General features: G+C 47.4%; 2 protein-coding genes across 5 annotated transcripts in view; both read right to left on the bottom strand.

Moving 5' to 3' along the window:
- Positions 1-954: 954 nt before the first annotated feature.
- On the bottom strand, positions 955-21636 carry NGB (neuroglobin). Of its 3 annotated transcripts, none has more exons than XM_051621698.1 (6): positions 21617-21636; positions 7334-7447; positions 7063-7140; positions 5707-5818; positions 4046-4165; positions 955-3192 (listed from the first exon to the last, which is right to left on the bottom strand). In XM_051621698.1, exons 2-6 carry the CDS (start codon positions 7384-7386, stop codon positions 3046-3048), a joined length of 510 nt encoding a protein of 169 aa, XP_051477658.1. In that variant the 5' UTR covers positions 7387-7447; positions 21617-21636; the 3' UTR covers positions 955-3045. The 3 variants fall into 3 exon arrangements, with proteins under 3 accessions (XP_051477658.1, XP_051477657.1, XP_051477659.1); XM_051621697.1 differs by having other exon boundaries at positions 7063-7185; XM_051621699.1 differs by lacking the exon at positions 7063-7140.
- POMT2 (protein O-mannosyltransferase 2) overlaps positions 16910-25329 on the bottom strand; it is a 32687-nt gene continuing 24267 nt past the window's right edge. For both annotated transcript variants that reach the window (XM_051621695.1, XM_051621694.1), the window contains exons 19-21: positions 23141-23281; positions 22422-22536; positions 16910-21837 (exon numbers count right to left, since the gene is read on the bottom strand). In XM_051621695.1, coding sequence (XP_051477655.1) covers positions 21732-21837; positions 22422-22536; positions 23141-23281 — 362 coding nt within the window. In that variant the 3' untranslated portion in view covers positions 16910-21731. The remainder of the gene's footprint in view (positions 21838-22421; positions 22537-23140; positions 23282-25329) is intronic.

The raw sequence follows: 25329 nt of genomic DNA on the forward strand, positions 1-25329 counted from the left end.
AGTCAGAGCAGTGCAGCTTTCCCAGGATGGTTATTGTGTTCTCCTGTGGCAGGGCTGGGATTTCCAGCCCCTGAAGATGCTATTACAGACCTTTGGCGGTCTTCCCCACTCTAGGGACCATCCTTCTTCAGTCTTCCCCACTCTAGGGACCATCCTTCTTCAGTGCCAAGTGCCCAACTTTCCCAGGGCTGGAAATCCAGCATGTTAAAGCTTGAACATGCCCTGGGAAGGGGGAGACAGGACCACCTGCACTCCCACCAGCTGTTCCCTGGGGCAGGGCTGCTGGGGTGGCTCCACAGTTCAGCTGCCAGGGTGGATGCTGAATGGAACCAGGCAGGACATTGCTGCAAGACCATGTCCTGCTGCTGCAGGCAACCAGCAGTGGGTGAGCAGCAGTAGGTGAGATGGTGCTGTCTCAAAGAATAAAAGCAGCAGCTGAACAACAGAAAAGGGAATTTTAGACTGATCGCTTAAAACTCTAATTCTATTAGAGATCATTACATTTGAAGGGTAATGAGCAATCAGCAGCAGGATGCCTCTGCTAGCCCCTCTGCTGCTCACCCATTCAATTACAGTGCACAAAAGCTCCCAACAGACGTTTGGTGCCGGATGCCTTCTCACGCCAGGGTAGCTGGATTAGAAAAGCACTGCCAGTGACCAGTATCTCCAAAGCTACAGGCAACAAGAAGCCAGTAAAGCCCTTCCTTCCTTCCTTCCTTCCTTCCTTCCTTCCTTCCTTCCTTCCTTCCTTCCTTCCTTCCTTCCTTCCTTCCTTCCTTCCTTCCTTCCTTCCTTCCTTCCTTCCTTCCTTCCTTCCTTCCTTCCTTCCTCCCTTCCTCCCTTCCTCCCTTCCTCCCTTCCTCCCTTCCTCCCTTCCTCCCTTCCTCCCTTCCTCCCTTCCTCCCTTCCTCCCTTCCTCTTTTATATTAAAACAAACAAAAGTGAGCAAAAAGGGCCAAGACTTACTGCTGTTCTTTATTAAACAGTTCATCTGAGTCTGAGGCACACAGACCAGTTCAGTTGTCTTAGCAGTTACACAAAATGTGGTAGGGAAGAGAAGTAAAGGAGCTGAGAAAGCTAGAGGGAGTGGGGATGGTTTCTGGCAGTAACACCCACATCCCACCCAGCATGCAGCTGACTACTTGTAACACAGAGACAGGTCACCCTCGTGGTGCTGAAGGCTGATGTCCCAGAACGAAGGATGTCCTCATTCCCAAATCCTGCTGCCCTGTTCCATGCTGGCATAGCTGGCACCTCTGCCCAGTCCTGGCTCCTCCATCACTCACTGCCTGGTACAAGAATGGGGAGGATGTCCCCTGATAGAGCTGATGGAGAAAGCCATGGGTAAGGATGCACAACAACATGCTGTAGGACTGCAGGAGTAGAGTCTGGGGAGGACAGCGAGCATCCTACATGGGGATGTTCACTGCATGTTCCACAACAGCCCTCAGCTCACCTTCCAAACATACAAAGCCCAAAACCACCATCAGGCCTGCAGGGAAGCAGAGCCCCATCATCCTCTCCACAGCACGGAGCTGGAAGACTGCAGCTGCAAGGAGCAGGCAGCCCTCTCCTGCCCCAGAATGGATGATGTCTGAGTGTAGGAAGAACGCGTCACTAGAACAGGAACATCTCAGCCCTCAGCACCAGGTTCCTCCTGCCCTGAAGGAGCAACACAAACAGGCACTGCCTGTAACTAAATAATTGCTCCATGTCCTTGCCCTGTGGCTAGTGGTGGTCGGAAACATGGTTCTGCCTGTCTCACAGCAACTTCCCCCTAAAGATGAAGTCTTCTTCAAAGTGCTCAAGTTCAGCTCCCTGTGGGGCCCTCACGTGCTGCCTCTCAGCCGTTTCCTGGGATTTCTTCCAGCTGATGCTGTCTTCTCACTCCTATCCTGACACAGCACTGCTGCACGCACCTAACTGGGTATCTCTCTCTGCTCAGAAGCAGCTGTGTCTCAAGTATGGTTAGGAGAGACAACTAATGGGTGAGGAGCCCTGCAGATGGGTACTGTGTGCAGCTGGGAAGTGCTCCAGGTCCTAACAGTGTCAGTAGAGAAATTCCAGCTATTCTTCCTTTGGCCAAGAGCCAGAACGATTTCTGGAAGCTGCTGCCATGACATGATTGCAACCTTCATTTTTATTTTAAGACGTCTTTTCTTTATATTTACTTTATTCTCCTTAACACAAAGCAGTAGAGTGCCACCATTGCTGCTGTATTTCAGCTGACTCTGAGGTAAAACCAACCAGCCAAACCAACACAAAGCCTTTCAGCTGGCAGCTCAGGCCTGCTAAAAGCAGCTTCATCTTGGGATGAACATGACCCCACTGCTTGAAGCATCCCTAGGAAACACATCAAGTTACGGCCAACCTGACATGAGGAAAAGCCGTGGATCCCATCCAGGGAAGAAGCAAGGCCGCACCAGGATTAACCATCCAGTAGTGATGTGTTGGTGAAGGGAGAGAAAATCTCCCCCACAGGGTTTTGGAAGGATGGCCACATGGCACGGCCAGCTACCACTTCTGCTGCCTCTGTCCCTGGAAGGACCCAAATCTGCCATTACCACAGCTGAACTGGGCATAGCAGGGCGGGAGGAGTGAGCAGTGTCAGACCTGGCAGATCTTGAGCACAGCAAATAGGATCTTGGGCAAATAAGCCTGAGAGGCCTGCGCTAGCTGCCATCTAACTAGGGTAGGTAGCAAGAGGAGGAAAGAGGAGCCAGTTAAAAACAGAGTAGGTACAGAAGTAGCTGGTGGTCCAGCTAGCCCAAAGGAGTTGGGGCAGGGTGCTGTACCTGTGCTGTGGCACTCCCACTTGGCTGCAGAGACGTGCCCTGCCAGCCCTTAGCACAGGCAGAGATGTGGGTGTGTCAAAGCAAGGTGGAATCACCGGGAGAGCCCCAAAGCACACACACTGAAGGAGAGAATGGTGGGCTGGCGCACAGAGAAAGACAGAGTTGGAGAGAGGCAGAAAGAAACACCAGCATGAGCGCTTCCTCTGCCCAGGGCCACTGCATGGTTAGGGATGCGGATGGCTGGCAGGATTTAGTCCCCTTCTGGGAGGGTCTCCCAGCCACGTTGCATGGCTTTCACCACAGCACTGTAGAGTTTGCTCCAAGCCTCCTGCACATCTGGGCTGAAGGCTGTGCCAAGGCTTTTCTCCAGCATGTACAGCAAGGACTCGCCAACAGTCTGCAAATCAAATAGGGAGGTGTTAAACTCAGCACTGAGGGACCACATGCAGCCCCTTCTCTTGCTTCACTGCCTGTTTGAGCTTCTCCCATTGTGGGGCAGCTGCTCCTCCTCCACCAGTGGGGCCAGGCCACCCCCTTTCTGGCTGTTCAGAGGGGGCCCAGAGCCAGCCCATGCCATCCCCTTGCCCTGCCCTATGCTGGCCCTCACCCCAACACCCAGCCCTGGGTGAGCAAGGGCTGACACCACACATGTAACACCAGGGGAGAGGTACACATCTATCCTCTGTGGCTCTCAGATGCAGATAGCCAGCCCTGTCCCCTGGCATAACAGCAGATCAGCAGAGCTGAGCAATGACCTGATGCCAGGAGAGTGGGTCAGACCCCAGGCTGGATGCTCAGAGCCTGCCTTGCTACCTCTCAGGCCTCTCCACTGGGCACTGCTCGTCATGAAGCTGTGAGCAACCACACCCAGGAGCACCCACACACTGAGTGCAGGGCTGGTGGGAATCACTACCCCAAGCAGACACTGCTCCCCCTGAAGAGGACCCAAGTGAGCGGGACCAAGAGGGAGCCATACACTGGCTAGAAACCTTTCCTTCAATCTGCCCTTCTCTGCCATGTTATCCTGCATTTCTGTCCATGCTCGATGGCAGGACTGGAGTAAGCAAGGGTTTGATATGGAGGATGCTCCCGTCTTACTGCCATGGAGGAGTCAGGGGCTGAGCTGAGCCACCAGCTTTCCCTCCAGCCAGCTGAACCCAGAAGGTGGGAGCAGAGGGATGGGGTCTGTTGAGGGCCACAGGCAGGGCTGCACAAACAAGGCCGCAGAGGGACAAGAGAGGATGCCTCACCGAGAACGAGTCAATCTTCACACCAACTGACTGGTGCTTCTTGCCAAGGTTGCAGAGATACTCTTCCAGGCAGGACAAGTTCTCCAGGTGGCTCACAGCAGCATCAATCACCAGCATCACCTGCAGGGGCACAGAGGCAGAACAGAGTGAATAGCAAGGCTCTGCTCCTCCCTCAGAGGAACTAAGAGTCTGATACCTCTACTTCATCCTTCTCAGTCTGACCACCTCCTGGCCCAGCAGATGCTATCTGAGCTTTCCTTTGTTCTTCTGTGATCCGTGTGTCACATCAGTTAGGCATGCTGTGTAGCAGCAGCACTCACCACATCCTTCCATGGGATACTGCCAGAGGTGCCACAGAAAGCAGCACTGCTGGCCTTCCAGTCCCAGAGGGTGTAAACAGCCCTATAGCAGAGAAGTTATGAGGTAAGATCTAACACTGATGTAGTCAATAGAGTTCTCAGGGCCCAGGGACAACTGCAGGGGAGCCCTGGAAGCTGCCAGGACTTGAGTTTCCAACTAGAAGTTGCCAAGATGGTGCAATTGTGAATAATGCCACAATTCTAAGATCACCCAAGGTATTTTGAGGAGACAGGGTGGAGACTGCATCCAAGAGACCTGGTGAGGTAAAGCACATACCATTGTGGTCTCCCAGAACCAAGAAGAGTCAAATGGGAACAGGACAGAGAAGGGTTAACAAGGGATTAAGGGAACAGACACACCAAATTAGAAGAAGAGATTATAACCAGGACATCGTTATTTTGGCAAAGCCAAGAGGTGATAGAATTGTCCTCTATAATTTCGAGAGGGAAATTATCTCCAACAAGGGCAAAGAGCTATTTCAGTTCAAGACAATAATAGCAGAAGAAAAAATGGACTTTGCCAATAAACAGAGGCTGGAAAATAACAAGAAGCTTGCAGCTATCAGAGAAGCACAGCCTTGAAACAGCCTCTTACGAGGAATAAAGATGGGCAAGAGAGGCACCAAACTGGTTTAAAGATGGAGCCAGTTTATCAAGGCATCTGCAAGCAAAGGCTGTTCTCTGCCCTGGCAGGGCTGCTCTTCAGGGCTCAGCAAAAGGTCTCCGCTGCACTGGGTGTAATCCTGTCCATGCACAAGCTCCTCCAGATGACATCAGCATTGCTCCTCTCCCTGTGCTGGGGAGAGGCAAATGTGCATCACAGCACTTGCCCAGAGGCTGGCCAAGAAATGCTGTGGGCCTTCTGGTTCTGCAGCCACACCAACAGCTTCTCAACTGTAGCGGGTCCTCAGGAGCCTGGCCCACTGCCCAGCTCTGTGCCACCTCCGGGTCAGCATGTGGCCAAGCTGAGCGCTTCAGTCCTTGTGTGGAGCTTACTGAGACACTTCCATGACAGAAGAAGCAGGCAGAACTTTCACAGGAGGCAATCCTCTCTCAGATGAGGGCATGATCAGCATAGTGCTTCTTACCTGCCACAACCCACATCCTCATCCCCTCCCCACTGTTGTAAGGCACTTTGTGCTGGCAGTAGCACCTCTGCTAGCATAAGTAACACCTGCAGTTACCATCTTAGAAGGAGACTTCCCAGGTGTTCCCCAGTCAGACACCCCACAGTCCTAAGCCATTGCCTAAGGCTTCCTCCATCCTGGTTGCAGCCCAGCCATGCTGCAGCCCCTCTCTCACCTTCCTGATGTGATCCAGGAACTCAGGGGCAGAGAGGCACTCCTGAGGGCTGGTGAACTGCTTGCAGTTGTACTGGAAAAGGGGCAACAGATCAGGATCCAAGTCAAACAACCTGCAACAGTAAGAGAAAAACACTCATCTTCTCACTTCCTCAGCTTTATGTAGAGACCTGCTCAACCCAGGACTACCCCAATAGCAGCACACCCACAGCTCCCTTCTGCTCCCCTTCCCACCTACTGATCCCTCTCTACCTGTAAAGCACCCAGAAGTTCTGAAAAGTCTTGCTTTAGGGTAATCAAGGTTACCTACAATCAAAAAAGTTTCAATTTCCCTAGCCCACAGTCCCAGCTCTCAGATAAGTGTCTATGGCTCCCAAGGTCCAGTCCCAGCTCACTGGAGTTCCTCCCAGCCTGGCCCTTCTCCCCAAGGTCTTGGTTGTAGTCGCGGTTCTTCCCCTTCTCTCTTCATGATCTCCTTGAGCTCCAAAGCTCCCAAATCTGAGGAAGACCTGCGAGCTCCAGCAGCTGGCTTTCCTACTTGAGCAAGGGGAGCATGTACAAACTCAGCTAATGCCCCACTGTCCCACACTGCCACCATCTCCTGTTTTTTTTCCCCTCTCATCCTCCCTGCCAGTGTACGCCAGGCAAATACGGGTGTCCATAGCTGCCACTTGGGCAGATCTAAGAAGCTGATACTGTTCATGGAGGACACAGGGAATTCAGGCAAGACAGTCTCTCTTCTACCCATCCTGCACATTAAACTACTGCATCCCTCTCCCCTCTGCACTAAAACTTCCAAACATTCTTGTTGCTGCTCACAGCCCCGCTCTGCAAGGTCTGGCTCCCACCTGCTCTGTCCCACCCCAGAAGCTGCGCATCAGCTCTCTGACCATCCTCTTTAAACGACTTTTCCTAGATGTTTCACCCTCTTTTTCTCTTCCCATAATCGAGATCCTAGTCTGCTTAGGAAAGGCAAGGAGCTGGGCTTCAGCCATTGTCCCCCGCACACCATTTCCTCCGCCGTGAGACAACCCCTCCTCAGCGGCCAGGTCTTTGCCAGGGTGTCAGGGACAATCAGGAGATCCCTTCGTTACACTCCCCAGAGTTGGGAGGACAACGCCGCTCATCAAACAGCAGAAGTAACGCTGACAAAGGCGGAGGGTGGGGGGGTCAGCGGGCAGAAACGCACAAAACCTGCCCGGCTGCCTCTTCCTCACCCTCCTGGCAAAGGGACGCGGAGTTCGTCCACCCTCCCACCCCCGGGACGGGATGCGGACACCGCTACCCCGAGCGGGCGGGCGGGCGGCCAGGGCTGGGGTACCGGTGTCCGCACCCCGTCCCTGTCGCCCCCGCTCACCTGGTGAAGAGGACGAGGCCGTGCTCCACGGGGCTGCCGCTCACCCGCCTCCAGCTCTCCTGGATCAGCGCTCGCTGCCTGCCAGACAGCAGCATCCCGCTCTCCATGGCGGGGCGGGGGGACCTGCCCCTCGCCGCCCGAGGAGAGAGGCTCTGGCACCGCTCGCTCCGAGGGCGGAGGGTTGCGGGGGGGAGGCCGTGGAGCGGCAGCCCCCGCCCCTCGCTCCGCCGGGGGAGGCCTCGCTGCCCACCCCCCGCCCGCCCCGGCTCACCTGGGGGGTCCTTCGAGCTCCGCCCCGGCCACCGGCACCCCTCTGCCCCCCATGTCCGTGGGGAGCTGCTCCGGCCGCCTTTCCAGGCAGGAAGAACTCACTGCTTGTTTCCCACTCGGGATAAAAAAGGAAAGACAGAACAGGACAGGGAGAGGGAAAGGATGAAAGAGGAGCAAGGTGGAAAACAAACAAACAAACAAACATGTACCCCCTCCCCCAGCCACCCCCGCTGGACTTTCAGCCACAGGACAGAGTAGAAAGTTCAGCTCATTCATGGTTGACATTTTTAGACCGACCTGATCTCACAGGCGAAGCAGCCGGGCAGAGCAGTGCTAGCAAGGCGTGCGGACCCAGCTGCTTTGCTCACCGCTCCGCACAGCTGCCTCTGAGCTAACTTAGCTCTGGAGCTCCTGAGCCATGCTCCAGCGCTGCAGCAGCCTCCTGCTCCTGGCCACTTCCACTGTGACACAGGATGACCCGCAGCCACCTGCTACCTCCACAGCCAGAGGCAGTCTAGACATGGCAAGCTACATGTTTAATTTAAGTCTAATTAAGGAAGCTGAACCAGGCAAAGTTGTTAATAACAGATCAGAAGACATGTAATCTTTGTCAAGCGTGTTCAGGACACCTAGCTTTTCTTTATTGTCCAGACAAACGGGAAAAATGCTCTTAATTTGGCCTTGGGAATTAGGCAGCATGGCAGAACCGGTGGGAAGGGGCAAGCAAGGTCTCAAGCAGCACAACAGAAACCAGGGAAGCCAGAGCAGTCACGCAATTAAAGGTTTTCAGAAGGATACGAGAAACACAGAACCACAAATATTACTGAAAGGTCTGCTCTGAAACAACAATTGTCCTGATTTTATTACAAATTCTGGTACTGTACATCAGACTTGTTTATTGCAATCAGGAGAGAAGTCAGCAGCCTGCAACACAACCCAGGAGCACACTGACTCAGTGTAGGCAGAAACGAGGGTCTTCTCATTGGAGTGCTGAAAATGATCCCTGGAAGGAGACAAGTTGAATGGCACAATGCTACCTCCTCAGTCCCCCAGGGGCTTTTCTCCTAAAGAGCCAAGTGGCAGCACTAATTGCAGTGACAGAAGTAAGCCACCAGAGATGTCTCTGTAAGAAATTACTTTTGAGACCCTGCCTTCTCAGCACAGACCAGACAAGATGCTGTATAGGAAAAGCTTCATATACATTAGAGGAACTGGAGAACCCTGTCCTAAAGCTGGGCTTTTGAAGAGTCCAACAAACTCACAAAGAAATTGAACTGTCAGATGGGAATAGGGAGTCTCACAAATGTTTCACATGCCTGGCTACTGTGCCAGAAACCAAATGATGTTACAGGGTTTGCTGTTTTTTGAATGCCACTGCTGGGAAAGGGTTCAATAATGTCAAAGGTCCCAGAAGATGCAAATGGATTCTGTTAAATCATGGCTCCTGTTAAAAATACAGCGGTTTAGCTTTCATGATAACTAAGTAAAGCCCAAAAAGCATATGATTTCTACACATCTATATTCTTAGAGAACAGGGGATAAAGAGAAAGCATTCAATAATAAAGAAAGGACATGAGGTGCAGGGCCATCTCATGGCTCAGGGGTGGGAACATGCAACCTGCCAGCCTGCAGTGCTTCCTGCTGTTGGCCACCATCTTCTGATCCACAACAAGCTCCTACTAAAAACAGCATCCTAGCTGTATGGTTGCAAAGGAAACATTCACATTGGGACTGATGATAAATCAGTGCAATGATGACTGCTGAAGCTGCAAGGAGTCAGAAAGAGCATCAAGGAGAGCAGAGGGAAATACCAGGCTAATGTAAGCAGGGCAGTCCACAGCCCAGCAGTGACAATGCAAACATTAACCTTTAGCTTTCTTGCAGCTGATCAAGCACACCATGAAGAGCATGAAGTGCCATCTGCACAAGCTACTCTGACATTTCAGCCTGTTGTCAGAACCACCCAGACATGGAGCTTCACCAGAGCCTGGCTGTATGTTTCAGCCTAATCCTGCTAACAAGAAGAGGGAGCAGAACAGGCAGGCAGCACTGTGCTGCAGGGGAGCTGGAAAGGAGGGTGGAGAGTCCTCCCAAGACCACAGGATGCTGAGGAACAGAGTTGATGCACGTATGTGCACTCAGCAGCAACCAAGGCTGAATATTTGCCTAACAACATTTTGAATATATTCAGAGTTGGCTGACAGAGGAGGAAGAGAAGCATCACAAAAGCAAGTTGTAGTTAAGAGTGATCAGCTCCTAAAGCTTAATTGGGATGTGGGACACCTTTCCTCAGCTCCATGCAGGCATCATACCAGCTATCATATCCCAAAGCAACAACAAAATGCAGGTTCAGCCATTGCTCCTGATAGCAAGGGTATCTCAGACCATAGCAGTGAAGTCATGATGGCAAGGGAAAATGGTGGCTTTCATCCAAAGTCCCCCCCACACACCTTCCCTTCATGCTGCAGATGGTGGCTGCATGCTGAGTGCTCTCAGGCAAGGCAGAAGTGTCAGAACAAACCAGACGTGATGGCAGCAACAAGAGTGCTGAGTGTGACCTCTCTTCTCCTGTGGAACATATGGGTGCCCCAGCTGATGAAAGAGGAAAGGGCCTGGCCATACCCCTGTCCACCAGTTGGCACCCAAACCCCAGGCTGGTATGACACTGTAGATTCTAAGAACCAAAGAGAATTAATTGCTTGCCTGCCCGCCCAGCAACAGTGCCTTCTGGGCAGGGTACGGGCACATTCAGGAGCAGTCTCCTCACCTTCTCTGCCCTTCTGAACGGTAAATCCATCCCTTTTGTGCCTTCTGGCACCAGTACATGCCCTCTAGCTTAATTAAACCAGCAGTTTTTACCCTGTGACAGGATAGATCTTCCAGCATAGGCAGAGGAAGCTGTAAGGAGGGACTTGAGGTGGGAGACAGGGATTGTTCACGAATAAGAAAAATCTGAAATGCCATTCAAGCAACTCAAAAGACTGAGGACTCAGGAGACTCAGTGCTCTTCCCTGCGTGAAAAGCAGCTTCTCGCTCACAGCTACATGGCTGTCAGAGAAATTCCTCCTGCTGCTGTAACACTGAGGTGCTGACAGCACAAGTGGAGTCCAGAGAGGATTTAAAGTGCAAGAAAAAGCAAACAAGCAAATCTACCTTCTTGTCCAAGTGTTTTGGGAGCCTTCAAGAATGAGGAAACCCCAGGATGCACCAAGGTTGAGCACTGCAAATGTTTCCATGGTCTGAGGGTTTCCTGCAGTGGTCCCCAGCTCCCCTAGCTCCCTGTATGTAGCCTGACAGCTTAGCTTTTTTTTCCTGAGATGTTCTTGGAAGACTCTTCCTGGAGCTGCTGTAAGTGAAGAAGAACCAGGTCAGCAGCACAGACTTCCCTAAAACCATTTTTAGGCCACTTTAGAGAAAGGTGAGGCAGATTTCTGGAGAAATTCACTGACCCATGGAGAAAACAATAAAGCTTTTTTGTGCTTTGGAAGAAGACAAATGTATATAATCTTTTTAATTTCCAGTGGGTCTTATTATTGTGATCTGCAGCCCCTTCAAATTATAGTACCAACACACATAACTCCCCTTGCCAAGTGCTGGCTTTATTTGTTCAGTGCCTCAGTTTACCCGCAGGGAAGAAATATGCCCAATCTCATAAAAAGGTGTGACAGAACTAGGAACAGGGTTCAGGGCACTCGGAGAACAGACCTCATTCCCAAAGGAAAACCACATCAGCCTGGCCCAGGGACAGCTGTTTTGGATGTGCTGCTGTGGCACTGTCAGCTTTTGCCCCAGCTTCTGTGTCAACAAGCCTAAATTCCCTTTAGACTCTTGCTCATTTCCAATTCTAGTTCTGCAGTTCCTCATGAATAATGCCTCTCTGATCTAGCTGCTTGAGGCTCCCTGCTCACCTTGGAGAGGGACTCTTGGGGATGCCTGATGCCCTTTCTCTCTCCTTACCTTCAGCCTCAAAACCACAGACCATGACAGCTCCTATTCTCTCCAGACTCCCACCCCCACCCTCAAGTGGGAGCAGAAGTCATGCAAGTTCCCAGCAGTCTTCTCAAGCTACCCCTCAGGCTATGGCACGACAGAGCTCAGTAGCAAAGCAAATCATGAAATGCAGTTGCATAACACAAAGAAAAACAGATGTGGGAGGGGATAATCTTGTCCCTAAAATGCTGAAGGCAACAGCTGCAGATCTCACTGCCTGCCACTGTGCCTGCAGGGAGAGCAGGGCAGCACTACAGACCTTGAAGATTTGGCCCAAGGGGAGAGGGAGAAGCAGAGGGAGAAGGAACAATGAATGGGAGAGGATTCAACAGCAGAATAAGATGAAAACACATATTTTGACTTCCATTTGCTGCTAGCCATCCCCAGGTTCATCTTGGACCTCCCAGGGCCAGCTGGGGAAAGTTTGTAAAGGCAGGAGAAAACAATACAAGGTTGACAGGCATGAAGTGAAGAGAGAAGCCAAAGGAACCTGCTAGCCTGAGTTTTTTACTTACAAGGCTGTTGGACCAGGTCTGGCACTTAGAATCCTAGGATTGTTTTGGTGGGAAAATACCTTAAAGATCACCAAGTCCAACTGTTAACCTAGCACACTGTCAAATCCACCACTAAACCATGTCCCTAAGCACCTACATGTCTTTTAAATACCTCCAGGGATGATGACTTGACCACCTGTTCCAGTGCCTGACAACCCCTTTCAGTAAAGATTTTTTTCCCATATTCAATCTAAACCTAGCCTGACACAACTTGAGGCTGTTTCCTCTTGAGCTTATCTTGGTTATTAGTCACCTTGTGCTCTCTAGCACAGTGACAATCCACCAGTTGCTCCTGCTACCACCAGGCTGTGATCTTCCATGAAGCAACCCCTGCCTTTTGTAAGTTAATCTACCAAAATGAGTTCAAGAAGTCAATCTACCATGTCAGTCTTGACCGAAAGCTGAATTTGTTCATAAGACACAACGACAGAGGTGTGCACACTCCAAGCTGGTGGGATACAAGCAACTGCAGTTCCAAAGCTCTCCAGCCTCATTAGCTCATGGAGCTCTAGCTAGTACACCTGGAAACTTGGCAAGCAGTGTCAGCTACCTGCCTAGAGACAGTGCACTCAGGCTTGGATCTTCCTCCAGCTGTCTTTACAGGTGTGGACTGTACCATTCTTCAGCTGCCAAAGCAACATGGCAAAAGCTTAGTGAAAGGATGCTTTGGTCTCTGTGGAGCCTCCTCCGTAGCTTCCCTACCAGACTTGTCTTGTTTCAAAAAGACTGCTGGTGCCGAGCTCTGAAGTGCTCCCTGATTATCTTCTCTCCGATCTCAACTTCCTCTGTTCTTTCCCTCCTTCTCGCAATTTGAATTTATACTGTTGACCAGGGCATCTCCTACAATCATTTGACCTATAGTGGTTGTGTCACAGAACAGTGTCTTCACTGTGATTTATTATTTAAAGATTGTGCTCTTAACTGCACCCGTTCCTTCATGGCAAGGCTGTACTAGCATCACAGCCACAACTTTCCCCTCAGCCATCTGGTCTCAAAGCAAACCCCATATGGTATTGTTTCTACATGTGGGATTCCTTTTCTGCTTGAGGTCTTCTCCTCCTCGCTGTGCTGGGTTGACCCTGGGTGGACACCAGGTGCCCACCAAAGTCTGTTTGTTACTTCCCTTCCTATGCTGGACAGGGAAGAGAAAATACAACAAAAGACTCCTGGGTCAAGATGACAAGGAGATCACTCAGCAATTGCAGTCACGGGCAAAACATGGGCAAAATTTTACTTGGGGATCTTAGTTGAATTTATTACCAATCAAATCATAGTAGGGTAATGAGAAATAAAAACTAAATCTTAGAAGACCTTCTCCCCACCCCTCCCTTCTTCCCAGACCCAACTTTATTCCCAAATTCTCTACCTCCCGCCCCTCACCAGCGCAGCGTGGCAGGGAATGGGGGTTGCGGCCAGCTCATCACACTGCTTCTGCTGCTGCTTCCTCCTCAGGGGGAGGACTCCTCACACTCCTCCCCTGCTCCAGAGTTGAATTCCTCCCACAGGAGGCAGTTCATTAACGTCTCCAGCATGGGTCCTTTTCATGAGTGCAGTCCTTCAGGAACAGACTGCTCCAGCATGGGTCCCCTGCCAGGTCACAAGTCCTGCCAGCAAACCTGCTTCAGTGTGGGCGCCTCTTTCCACAGGTCCTGCCAGAAGCCTAGACTTTCCATGAGGTCACAGCCTCCTTCAGGCATCCACCTGCTCTGGCAGGTGGTCATCCATGGGCTGCAGGTGATATCTGCTGCACTGTTAACCTCCATGGGTTGCAGGGTGACAGCCTGTCTCACCAAGGCCTTCACCATGGGCTGCAAGAGAAATCTCTGCTCTGGTGCCTTCACTAACCTTGGTGTCTGTGGAGCCATTTCTCTCACATATTCTCACTCCTTTCTCCAGCTGCAACTGAGCAGGGTTTTCTCTCCACTTCTTATATCTGTCATCCCAGACGCACAACCACCATCACCGACGGGCTCAGCCTCGGCCAGCACTGGGGCTGTCTTGGATCCCGCTGGCATTTGCTCTGTCAGGTGTGGGGGAAGCTTCTGGCAGCTTCTCACAGAAGCCACCTCTGCAGCCCCCACACTACCAAAGCCTTGCCACACAAACCCAATACACTCACCTAAGTCATTCCAGTTTTGGAACTCTGTTCAAAATATTCAATTGGTTCAGTGAGGAATTTTGGACCTGAAAACTCCAGAGTCAAAAATTTCTAAGCATTGAATAAATATTGTGGTTCTGCCTTGAGGAGAATGATGTACTTAGAACACATCATAAAGCACTTTCCAATCCATTAGTAACTAAATAGGATGTTAAACAGCAACTGTTAGCAATGAAGACTTAACATCAGCAGGCACAGATAACTTGCACCCGTGAAACTTACGAGAGCTGCCTGAGGGTATCTCCAACCACTTGTTAATTTTATTGTTTTTTAATAATGCTTAGAACAAAGACATTTCAGCAGACATTTGGAGTGTAAGATGTGGCAATACTCAAAAAAGGATAATTAAGTAACGAAGAAACTAACTAGCCTGATAAAAACTAGCATAGAGAACATAATGAAAAACCCAGTAGGGAGTTTATTATAAAAGTGCTTGAAGATGGGTGTACAACGTCTCTGGGTGATCCATCAGTTCATGCTTTTCTGTCTCTGCCAAGCAGTGGTCTAATTCTTGATCTCTTACTACCTACATCCTGACAGTTTTTCATTAACTTTTATATTCCTCATTAAATCTTCATTTTGTGAAGCTGCTTTTTTGCTTTCCCCCTCCACACGGCTCTTTCATAGCAACCCTTAGGAATTTGAGTTCTCACTTTCTGGATGTTTCTCTCATGTATTTGAAGTTAATTACGATCTCAGCTTCTTTGGCTTCTTTGGTTCTTTTCCTTCCTTGCTTTGCACTGAGATAGCTGGTGCTTGTGCTCTTGGTGTCCTCCATTTAAATATCTCTGCTCAGACTTGCTTCCAGTGGGATTTTACCTGGAAGTTATAAAATCATTTACATTCACTTTCTTCAGCTGCACTGGCTTTATTTAGCTGTTCTCACACAGCTTGAAATCTTAAATAAAGATGGTCCATTTTATGCATCTTCACATTTTCATCTCAACCACCTCCTCTCTGCTTCTCAGCTAGTTTCCTTCTCAGCTATTTTCCTTCTCCACCTTGTAACCAGTTATTGTGCCTAAAGCATTCCAAGGGATCAGTACACTGCCAGGGTGTGACTCAGCTGACCCAACACAGATGCCTTCATACAAGCAAGTAACCTAAACTCCCTTTCTGGTCAATGGAAAAAACAAGGAACTTCAGAACTACCTCATCCTAAAATACATGGTGATAAAAAAAGGTCAGAAGAATGGAGCCTGAAAACTAACTCTTTTTTGTCAGCTGCAAGACAGCAGGGTGACTAGCTTTGGATGAAATCTAGAGATAAAGCAATGACTGCAAGAACAACAAAAATAGAAAAGGCCATTTGAAGCAATCATAACACTTGGTAGACTAAGCCCATCCAGAGAAAGCACCACCTTTTTGATTCCAGAGCATCCATTACATAGGCCAGAGTTAGAGATGGTGTATGAGAAAACAACGCCAAAGTGTCCAACAACCACAACGGTTGGATGTAAACCAGGAAGCTGTGGTATGAGCAATGAAGATTCATTTCAGCAAGAGAAACTGGGGAGACTGATATTGGAAGACAGTGAACACTTTGGGAAACCCTATGGGTTTCCCAAAGAAAAACGAGATGTTTGGGAGATTCGAGGGCATTGGAAGTTTCTATTCAGTTAGCAAAAATAAGATTCAGCAACAGCTTGAAGACAGAGCACAAACTCTGTACTAAAACACTAGGTTATAAATGACCATCCTTCTTTTTTGAAGAACATGTAATGGGACAATGTCTGGAATTTCAAAGCCTTGAAACCTGGCAGGTTCAAAACATGCAAAATGGAATCGGTCACCAGTGTCCACCCATGCGGACCCACCCAACCACCTGCAGAAAGAAGCCATTCTTCCTTTAGAGGGCATTGAGAAGTACAGTTTTACTTCAGGTATTATCAGCATTTTCTGAATTTACTTCATGCCTTTTCCTTGCCATCTCCCTGCACTACAGCACAGCTTCTGTTTCAGCAGCCATTCCTTCCAGAAAGACAGCCCTGGTCAGACAATATCCAAAGACCAACCTGTACTTTCTGAAGGAAGACAAGATGTCAATAGGCTTTGCAGTAACCACCCATTAGCCTCTTGCAGCACCTTGCACAAGCCATAGTCCAGTTTCTAGCTGTCCTGACTTCACCTGAGCAGCCCTTGGAATATGTCTAAGAAGTCCAGCTCCAAACGTACTGCCTGGCCCTGATCTGGGCAAAGTGTAGCCCCAGGTCAGAAGGCTGCATTTTGTTTTTCCCCGTTGAGTTCCACCCCAAGGACAGCAACCCTTGATTACACTGTACTCAAAAGTGTGTGCTGCCCTGTCACTGGAGCCTGGCACAGAGCCAGATTCTGATTTAGAGCAGTTTTATTACAGACTTGCATTTTTTTCACAGCAAGGGCCTCATTTGTACAAAACTGTGTATCAGTCTGATGTTATGCACACTGCATATTCAACATCAGAATGACTAACAGAAAAATATTTGGTTCCTGAATAAAGTGCTTGATCTGTCAAACGAAGCATTCATAGGCAACCTACAAGAAGCTTGATGAATATTCCCATTAAAACTGACATATTATACGTATATACAATTTAACACGTCTTTAACATGGAGAAATAAACCCACTTCAACAGACAGTACCTTTATTCTCATCCAGATGTACCAGTTTCACTTCCTGCTGTGCTTATCAGCACATTGCTTGGACTGCAGGAAAACTTGACCTCCTAGAATTGCAGTCCATCAACATTTGTGTGCTAAAAGCTAAAGCAGATCACCCTTGTCCTAAAGCAAACTCTCCAACGGGTCTGTTCACAGTTTAAGCTGCTACTTCAAGTGTGCATGTGAGGGAGATAGGAAAGGGGAAAAAATACCTCAAGATCTAGACATGAAGAGAATGCTTGAAAGAAGAGGTATTTATTACAAAATTAAATTCAAAATTCTACTCCATTTTACATGGTCTCTTGTATAAAATACATTTATAGCTCAAGGGAACATTCTCCCATCCACACTGTATGATGCAGTAATTACACCTCAGTTAGAAGACATTCAGTTTATGGAGAGATGCATACACACACACACACGGCATTAGTAAGAAAGGTTCAGAATATACAACAGAATTACAAAAGAACCCTTCTCATTGCTGCTCCTAACTCTTGCTCAGTCAGGAACAAGTTCTCCAAGGATGGCTCTAAACAGCGCCTCTCGGAAAAGTTTTAGGACCAATTATAAATTCAGCAGGAGTGGTTTCTGTGCCAGTATGCTCCCTACCTCAGATATCATTTGTGACAATCATAGCCCTTGACATTCGAGTAAAGAGTATAAGGGAGTTTAAAAAGTAAAGCAACTCTCAATCAACCGCGAGACCAAGGTCTAGTACTTCAAAGAAGACAGACACAATTTTCTGTCCTGCCTGCTTGCAGCCCCTCAAAAAGGGCAAGTGTGCTGTGGAGATGGTGTTCTTATCCTCAGCTTTCCTTTCCCACCAGGAGAGAGCTTTATATTCTAACACTCCATATGTTTTTGCTTTCAGGACACACACTTGCCTACGTCTGGGGTCACTTGCTGTTAAGGGGAACAAAAATTGTACCTATATTCTCCAACTGGCAGAGGCACAGGGCAGGGCTAAGGAGATTTTCACATTGTTACAATGTTGGAACATGAACATTTTCACAGTGTTTTAACAGTATTTGTGGTGTTTGTGTGCAGCGTGCCAACCCAGGAGGTAAGTCACCCAGGCAGGGCTTCTGGAAGGGAAGCCACTAAGCACAGCAACAGAGAATTTCAGGTAAATGTCTGTGTTTGCATGTTGACGGTTCACTCTCAAGTCCCTTGAAAACTATTCTCAGAGGAATACAGGAGGGAACTGTCAAATGACACATTTGTTTACCTTTCCATAACAAGGTTCTGGTTTTGCTCTCAGTGCACATGACAGGTGTTCATCCGCTGAGGACTCAGTGAGGTGTCCAGTCCTGCCTTTTGTTCAGGCATCCATACGGAATGGATGCACAGCCTAAACATCAGAGGAGAAGCGAAGACATGTCCTCATGGGCATACTTGAAGAAACAGAAGGAAGGAGAAGAAAGAAGGCAGGCTCAGTCAATGCCCTTTGTGCAACAATAAGCCCTTCCAATCAAGATGCAAAAAACCAAAACTCTCTGCAGATGAAAGAGTGGTGGTGGCTCTCCCACCCACAGGGCTGTGAACAATGATGTTAAGCAGTGCACAACACAGAAGTCTTCCACCTGGACCAGGAAAAACCTTGGCACAGGAATCTCTATTCAAAACCTCCTCAGAGTCACATCTCTGTCTCACAGCACAAGCAGTCCAGTTCCTGGAAACAGGCTAGTCCCAGCTGCTGAAGTAGGTGTGTGTGCATCCATGTCTCAAAGCAACTCTTAATAGAAACCTTTAAAGGTGGACAGATTGTTCAGAATTAAGCTAGATGAGCCTAGAGGCCTTCTATCTATCCTCCAAAGACTGAAAAGGTGAAAATGGAGTTTAGACATAAAAAAAGAATTTGAAGCAGGGAATCTGGCAGCCTGTATCTTCCTGTGATTTGAATCCACAGATAGAGTTTGATGAAACACTTTGTCAGTGATAAAAGGAGCCCTGTCAGGCAAAATTCAAAGAGAGCAGCTGCTCCAGAGAGCAGCATCTCTTGGCCTCAGAAAGCACTGTTAGCTGTTTTTCACTTGAATGAGGAAGAGGACTAACAAGCAATTCTCAAAATGAACATGAACTCATTCCACAAGCACAAATGGAAAAAGTGAACTCACGGAGCCCAAATTCCATTAGAAAGCACCTTCACATCTGCACCATTCAAATGTTTTAAGTCAAGATTTCATAAGAAGCTCCCAATTATTGTATTTTATTGACCTCACAAAATACTAGTTAGTATCATGAGCCAGCTGTAGCCTGACAGGTTTTGTTTTGAGAAGCAAATATCAAAGGTTAAATTCCAACTAAAATAATGTTTCAGTATTTTTTTCCTGAAAGAAAACAGAGCAGCATCAATTTACACTTACTTGAAAACCCAACTCTTGGAGCTCAGAGGAAATGTCTGCCCTCTAGTCTTCAAATGTAGACTTTTTAATACTTTTAACTTCAGATTTAAAAAAAAATACAAAATAAAAAAATACTCTGCTGGAGATGCTCCCTCTTGTGGAATAGCCAGGTCTTTTTTCATTGTGTGCCTCCATCCCCTTATCAGTGCACAAGGCCTAAGAAACAGATTAGTCTCAATGCCAATCAAGTGCTCTCAGAGGATTTGCAAAATGATAGTACTAAAGAAAAATAAACCTTTGACTGTAGTGACACAGAAGCTGGGCTTGTGCACTGGAAGGTGGGATGGGAGCATGACATTTGCCACCTTCAGCTGGCCAATCCCCAAACTCAGCTGCCAATCCCCACCCAAAAGGCTATCAGTAATAAAGGATAGAGGGACCCAGGCCAAGAACACACTGGCTCATCTTCCTCAGGCAGCTCTTACAAAGCTGACCCCTTCATGGTAACAGAAGTAACTACGGTAACTGAGTCAATCTATGCTTTCCCACAGATTTAATGTTACGAACAAAGGGTGTTAGAAACTCATTCCAAAACACTCACAGGTTTATTAGTTTTCTTTGTTATTTGCATTAAGGTCAACTGTGTGATTCTACGAGCTGGGGAAAACCCTGCACCTGAAATCACAGTTCTTATCAGCTCTTCTGGCTAATCCTCCCCATGGCAATGGGACTACCTTAGGGAAAGCTCATATTTGGCACAGCAAGGTATTAAGCCAATTATCTCACCAAGAGCAGAAGACGCTGAATCACATTGCTCCAAAGGCAGCACTGCACTGTCTGCCTGCCATGCTGCCAACAGCTAACAATACACAGCTGCTGTCAGATAAAGCAGGATCTCATTAAGTTGCAGCCTTCTCCCTCATCCTTCTTGCCTATATATCACCTCTGTGAACCCCTCACTCATGCAGGTGAGATCACTTCCTGCAATAGCAAGTGGAAAAGCATCATCAAATCCAGTAGCTAATTAGAGCAATGACTTCCCACCATGTATTATCAGCAGGTGATAAACTCAAAGCCTTCAGAATCAAAAGCACAGGTCAATACTATCTCAGTTAGTGTTTACAGGAGTCAGCTTCTGCAGACAGATGTGACACACACTGCCAGAGCCTTACAATAGCAAGCAGCCACTTACTGAACAATGCTATGGATCTGAACAATGCTGTGTTGTAGGGAAGACATCAGAATTCAAGGTTTGATAAGAGAAATGAATGTACAATTCATGTTTAAAACGGACACACTTGCTGCTCTCCCTGTACCTGTAATTTTGATGCAAGGCTGAGAAGCAGAGCAAGAACTCTGAAATGAAAGGCTTGAATTCCTTGAAACACACAGAAAAGAGTTTTGCAAATATTACTTCTTGAGACAGGAACACAGAGTGTCATTCATGACAGATGCTGCAAGGCAGCAACCTTGAACTATGACAATAAATTGAAATTGGGTGAAGCTTGGGAGATGGAATAAAAGGAACATTTATAAAAACAGACCTATCACAGGAGAAAGGCACCTGATAAATAGCATTCCTCTTTCTTGGAAGGGGTGGATTCAAAATCCAATGGCTCTTGACACGTAGTAGACAAAGAATTTTTGCCTGGCCTCATATTTTCTTCAGTGCAGTAATTTGATGGTCAGCCATCTCTGACAGAGAACTTGCTGGAATACAGCCTACAGATTCTACACTCATTCAGATTAAGCCCTCCCCCTAAAATCCTAGGTACTGGCACTGAAATAGCTGGGATCAAAATATGAACAACAGTTGTCTGTAATATTCCCAAACTACCATTTCAGTCCCACTGCCAAAAAAAAAGTACATCCCCAAAAAGCCAGTCTTCACAGCATACAGGGACAGAAATTGTCTGCTATTTCCACTGTAATTTCCTTAGCAGTTTCAGACAGAACTGCAAAGAAGCTACAAAGTGCTGAGCTGGAACAGTCTGGCCCCGAGTGCAGGCCTGTTAGGTGATTGTTATAAATGATTAAAGATGACTAGAAAACAAGGCAGTGTACAGGGATAAACAATCGCCATCTCCTCTGTCTGCAGAGGGCCTGGGAGGCAGGAAAGGCACAGTGGCTCAGGAGATTTCAAGCAGAACCCCTTTCAGTCAAACTCCAAAAACTCGGGGTCAGAATAAATAAACACAGATACCCAGGACAGAGTAGAATGGAGGTCCCCAGATACTTACATGAAGCTTTCAGAAACCTCACCATAAGAAAGGTTGTCAATCATGATAAAGTCCTAATGACTCAGACACTGTCTGGCTCTCAAACTGCAATGATGCTTAGATTACCAGAAGACACACACAGGCAAACATGCAACTACACACAGCCTTCAATTTGTGCTGGTCTGACTGCTGGAATGCCAGTGCTGTTTGATTGACTTATATTGCTCAGAAGGATTGAGATTTAAGCAGCCAGCTGTCTAGAAATACATCCTAAAGATTCAAAACATGAGTCTTCTTAAGACTACCTTCTCATGGTCATCCTCTGCATCTTCCAATGCAGGCAGTGCAAACAAATGCCAAAATAACAGGGCTACTATACCCAGAGTTCTCCAGAGAGGGAAGTTTACAGTCACATGTCGCCAAGCACCAGAATCAGCCTGACATGCAGCAGATCTCATCTCTCATCCACTGTTCCCAGGTTTCTTTTGCTGGCTTTAGAATTCCCAGGAGTCCATCCACCGGAGCCCTGCCATCGGGCTGCTGGGGTCAGAGGCCATTGGTCCTATCATCCCATAGGACAGAGGATGGAAGAGGTAGAAGCTGTGGAAAGAAACCAAATGCCCATCAGGGACTGGACCATTTTCTGTCTCAAGAACACTGCAGCAGATTAGTCTATAGAGATGTCCTAAGGGACCTTTGGTTTTGGGCTGCTCTGAGCCCCACTGGGGACCTTCTAATCCCTGCACAACACAATATGCACACAGCACACAGTTCTATCACAGGTGGTATTTTCTCTTTGAAAGCATCAGCTTTGGAGAAAAGCCAGATGAGAAGATGTACAGCAATGAAGAATTTGCCTGTATTTGAGGGATGTGACACAATCTGACATGGGGACTAGAATTAGAACCACTGAGCAGTGGGTTTGGAGGAGAATAGAGTGTTCACACCAATACTCTGAGATAAAAGAAAGATTCCCTGCAATGGAAAGATGTTTTGTAACACATTACCAGGATAGAGGTGCTGAATCGAATCATATTTGAGGGTTTAGGATTGGGCTTGATGATGTCTGACAGGTTCAGAAGAGAAGAGAGGTGGAGACAAAGGTTAAGGGTAATTAATAGGCACTAAGATTTTCATTGAGACAGTGACTATCACTCATGAAAAGTCCTGCTTTCAGCACCCACCTGTACACGATGAGCAGAACCAGTGCCAGGAACCCCCCTATATACACTTTTCTAGCCGTAGTGCTAGGTGAGAAGAACCCAGCACAGAACTTCAGTAGTGTATCCCAGGTGATTCCTAGGAGAAGGAAGAAGCAGAAGTCAGAAACAATGAACAGAGCTGCTACATTCAGCCACAGACTGGGCTGACAAAGCTCTGTTAACATCAGAAGACCCTGTTGATTTTTTAATTAATTTACTTTGGTAATCTTCAGAACTGAAGGGATTGTTTTGTATTAGAAAAAGGTTCTACTTTCCTACCTTTCATCTTTAATAAATACAAATGAGATCTAGGCCGCAGTGCGCTAAGTTGGTGCAAAACCACAGGAAATACTACCTAGACTGAATTATAAACAGACATGACACAAAAGCGGGGGCAGCAAATAAAGGAAAGTAACTTGTATAAAAGCGTATGTAAGAGCAGTGACACAGCAGAGAATAGGAATCATGTCTCCAAATGTAAATGCTCAAGTGCTAGATATGACTGCCTCTTTGGGGTGGTAACAAAAAAAAGACAATTTGGCACTCCAAGCTGCTTTGTGAAAAACAGTTTGAATTAGTCAATGTTTTCAAGTACTTTGCACAAGCAAGCAAAAAAACATTTAAAATATATATATACATACTGGTTAGTCTGAAAACATTCAATTTAATAGAAATGTCTTCTCTCAGACACTAGTATTTACCTGTCAACATGCTGGAAAAAAGCATGGCAGGAAAGTAGTGGTGAAAATAGAGAACTCGGCCCATCATAAAAAAAGGGAGGTAATGAAGGAGCCAGCCCAGCATGATCTGCCCTGCACCACGTATCACAACCCTGGACAGTTCTGGAACACAAATAAACAGACTTCAGCAGAGAAAAACTGATCTACTATTTCTATTTGCAAGCCTCATCACAGTTAGTAAACTCAACAGGAATGATTTCTGCAGAAAGCCATGTACTGGTCTGAAATTGCTCCAAGCCCCTGCACCATCCTAGCTGCATTCTTTTTGAACATACACCAACTTTTCACAAGAATCATGATCAGAAAAGATATACAAAGGCATAAGTCTCCACAGACTGGCAGGAGGTTGATCACGCTCTATGTTAAGACCGAACTTGCAGTTTCTCAGGATGTACATCAGACTAATTACATCATTCCAGCTTCTGATGTTTTTTATTCTCTCTGCAATAAGACTGAATCAAGCCATTGAGATGATCACTTTGCCAGCCTTTCCTGGAAAGAAATGTTGCCTAGCTTTCAGAGCCTGGGGAAAGGACTGAGAGCTCTGGTGTCTGCATGAAGCTTAGCCAGTTACTTATGGTGCAATTGACGAGTTTCACAGCACATTTTAGAATTAACTTCCCACAAAAGATCTACAATATGAAGCAACAATTCAAGTAAACTGGAATGGTCAAAGTGTGACGTATTAGGGTTTGTGAAAAGCTCTATAAACTTGGCATTGGACATAATAATTGGATCTCCTGCATTCATCATTTGCTTTTCATAAATGTCAGGAATCGTTTCCCATTTCAAAACAACATGCATGCTACAGTAGTACAGAGCACATGCAGAGCTTGGCTCGAGAACAGGGCACTGATCCAACTGGTCTGTCTCCCTTACAGCCAATACAGGTAGCTCCTTGCAGTATTTTTGTTGAATATCTCTCCTGTTGACTATTAAACTATTTGAGATATGAAGCTCCCACTCTTTTTCTTGCGGACATTGCTCGATAACTTAAGCTCAGTGCTTTGCACCCTCTGCACACACAGTTCTGCCATCCACAGACTTTTAAGGTGCCTGCAAAAAGCATTTGCGAAAAGGAAGCCTATTATCAATAACTTATGTGGGTAAGTATCTGCGGGAGGTCATCGTGGACAGACACACAGGAATCAATATGATTAGGTGACTGCCAATTCATTTTACCCGCCAATCTTTCTTACATAGCCCCTTGCTGTGTACACGTGTCCAAAACCACTCTTGTCATGGGTCAGTTGTCATAAAGCCTGCCACGACCTAAACAGTGATGGGTTCCTAGCACGCACATGCGCAGTCATGACTCGCCACCTCACTTCCTTCTTTGGCACATCAGGAAGTTGTTCACTTCCCTGCTTTCTCAGTTGGTATCCATGGTAACGGCCTTGGCGGGGCCCAGGTGTTTACAGTAAAGGCTGGATTGCTCACATGTCCATTGCTCACTAAAAAACCCTCTACAAGTATATCTCCTAGGAAAAACACCATGGAAGTCTGCAAAGCAGAACAACCAAAAAAACCATAAAACCAGCAGACCTCTGCATCAGGAATGTTATCCCATTTTATCACTTTCTCCTACTGGCATGGAGATCAAACATAGTCTTTCCAACAGATCCAAATCTGGTCATTTCTGAGTTGTAGTAATCAACGTAACTAACACCAATTGTGGTCAACATCTTGACTCTTCAGCAGTTCATAAGCAACTCCCATGCAATTTGGGTGATCACCCCCTGAACAGAGCTGGCATATGAGCCATTGACTAATCGGTCTTCACCTCTTGTAAGAAAACAAGGTAGCAGAAGCCTACTGAGACTCATTCTTTGGATCACCTTAAGCTATCAGCTTAAATGCAGTCCAGCCCTGTACTCTCCAGCAAAGGAGTGGTAAGATTTTTGAAGAGCCACTGACCACACCTCCTGCCTGTGAGTCACTTCAACAGCTCTCCTCTTTGGTTCAGTGGGCTTCTCAGGACTCTTGCTGACTTGAGGATTTCCAATCAAGTCTTACAGGCTTAGGAAAGTCATCAAGGCATAAGGAATGGTCTGCCATGCAAAAAGTGAGATTCATTCTGGAACACAGGAGGTTCCACGTAAACATCAGAAAAAACTTCTTTACTGTGAGAGTGACAGAGCACTGGAACA

The sequence above is a fragment of the Apus apus genome, chromosome 5 (assembly GCF_020740795.1).
Source record: "Apus apus isolate bApuApu2 chromosome 5, bApuApu2.pri.cur, whole genome shotgun sequence".
Classification (NCBI taxonomy): domain Eukaryota; kingdom Metazoa; phylum Chordata; class Aves; order Apodiformes; family Apodidae; genus Apus; species Apus apus.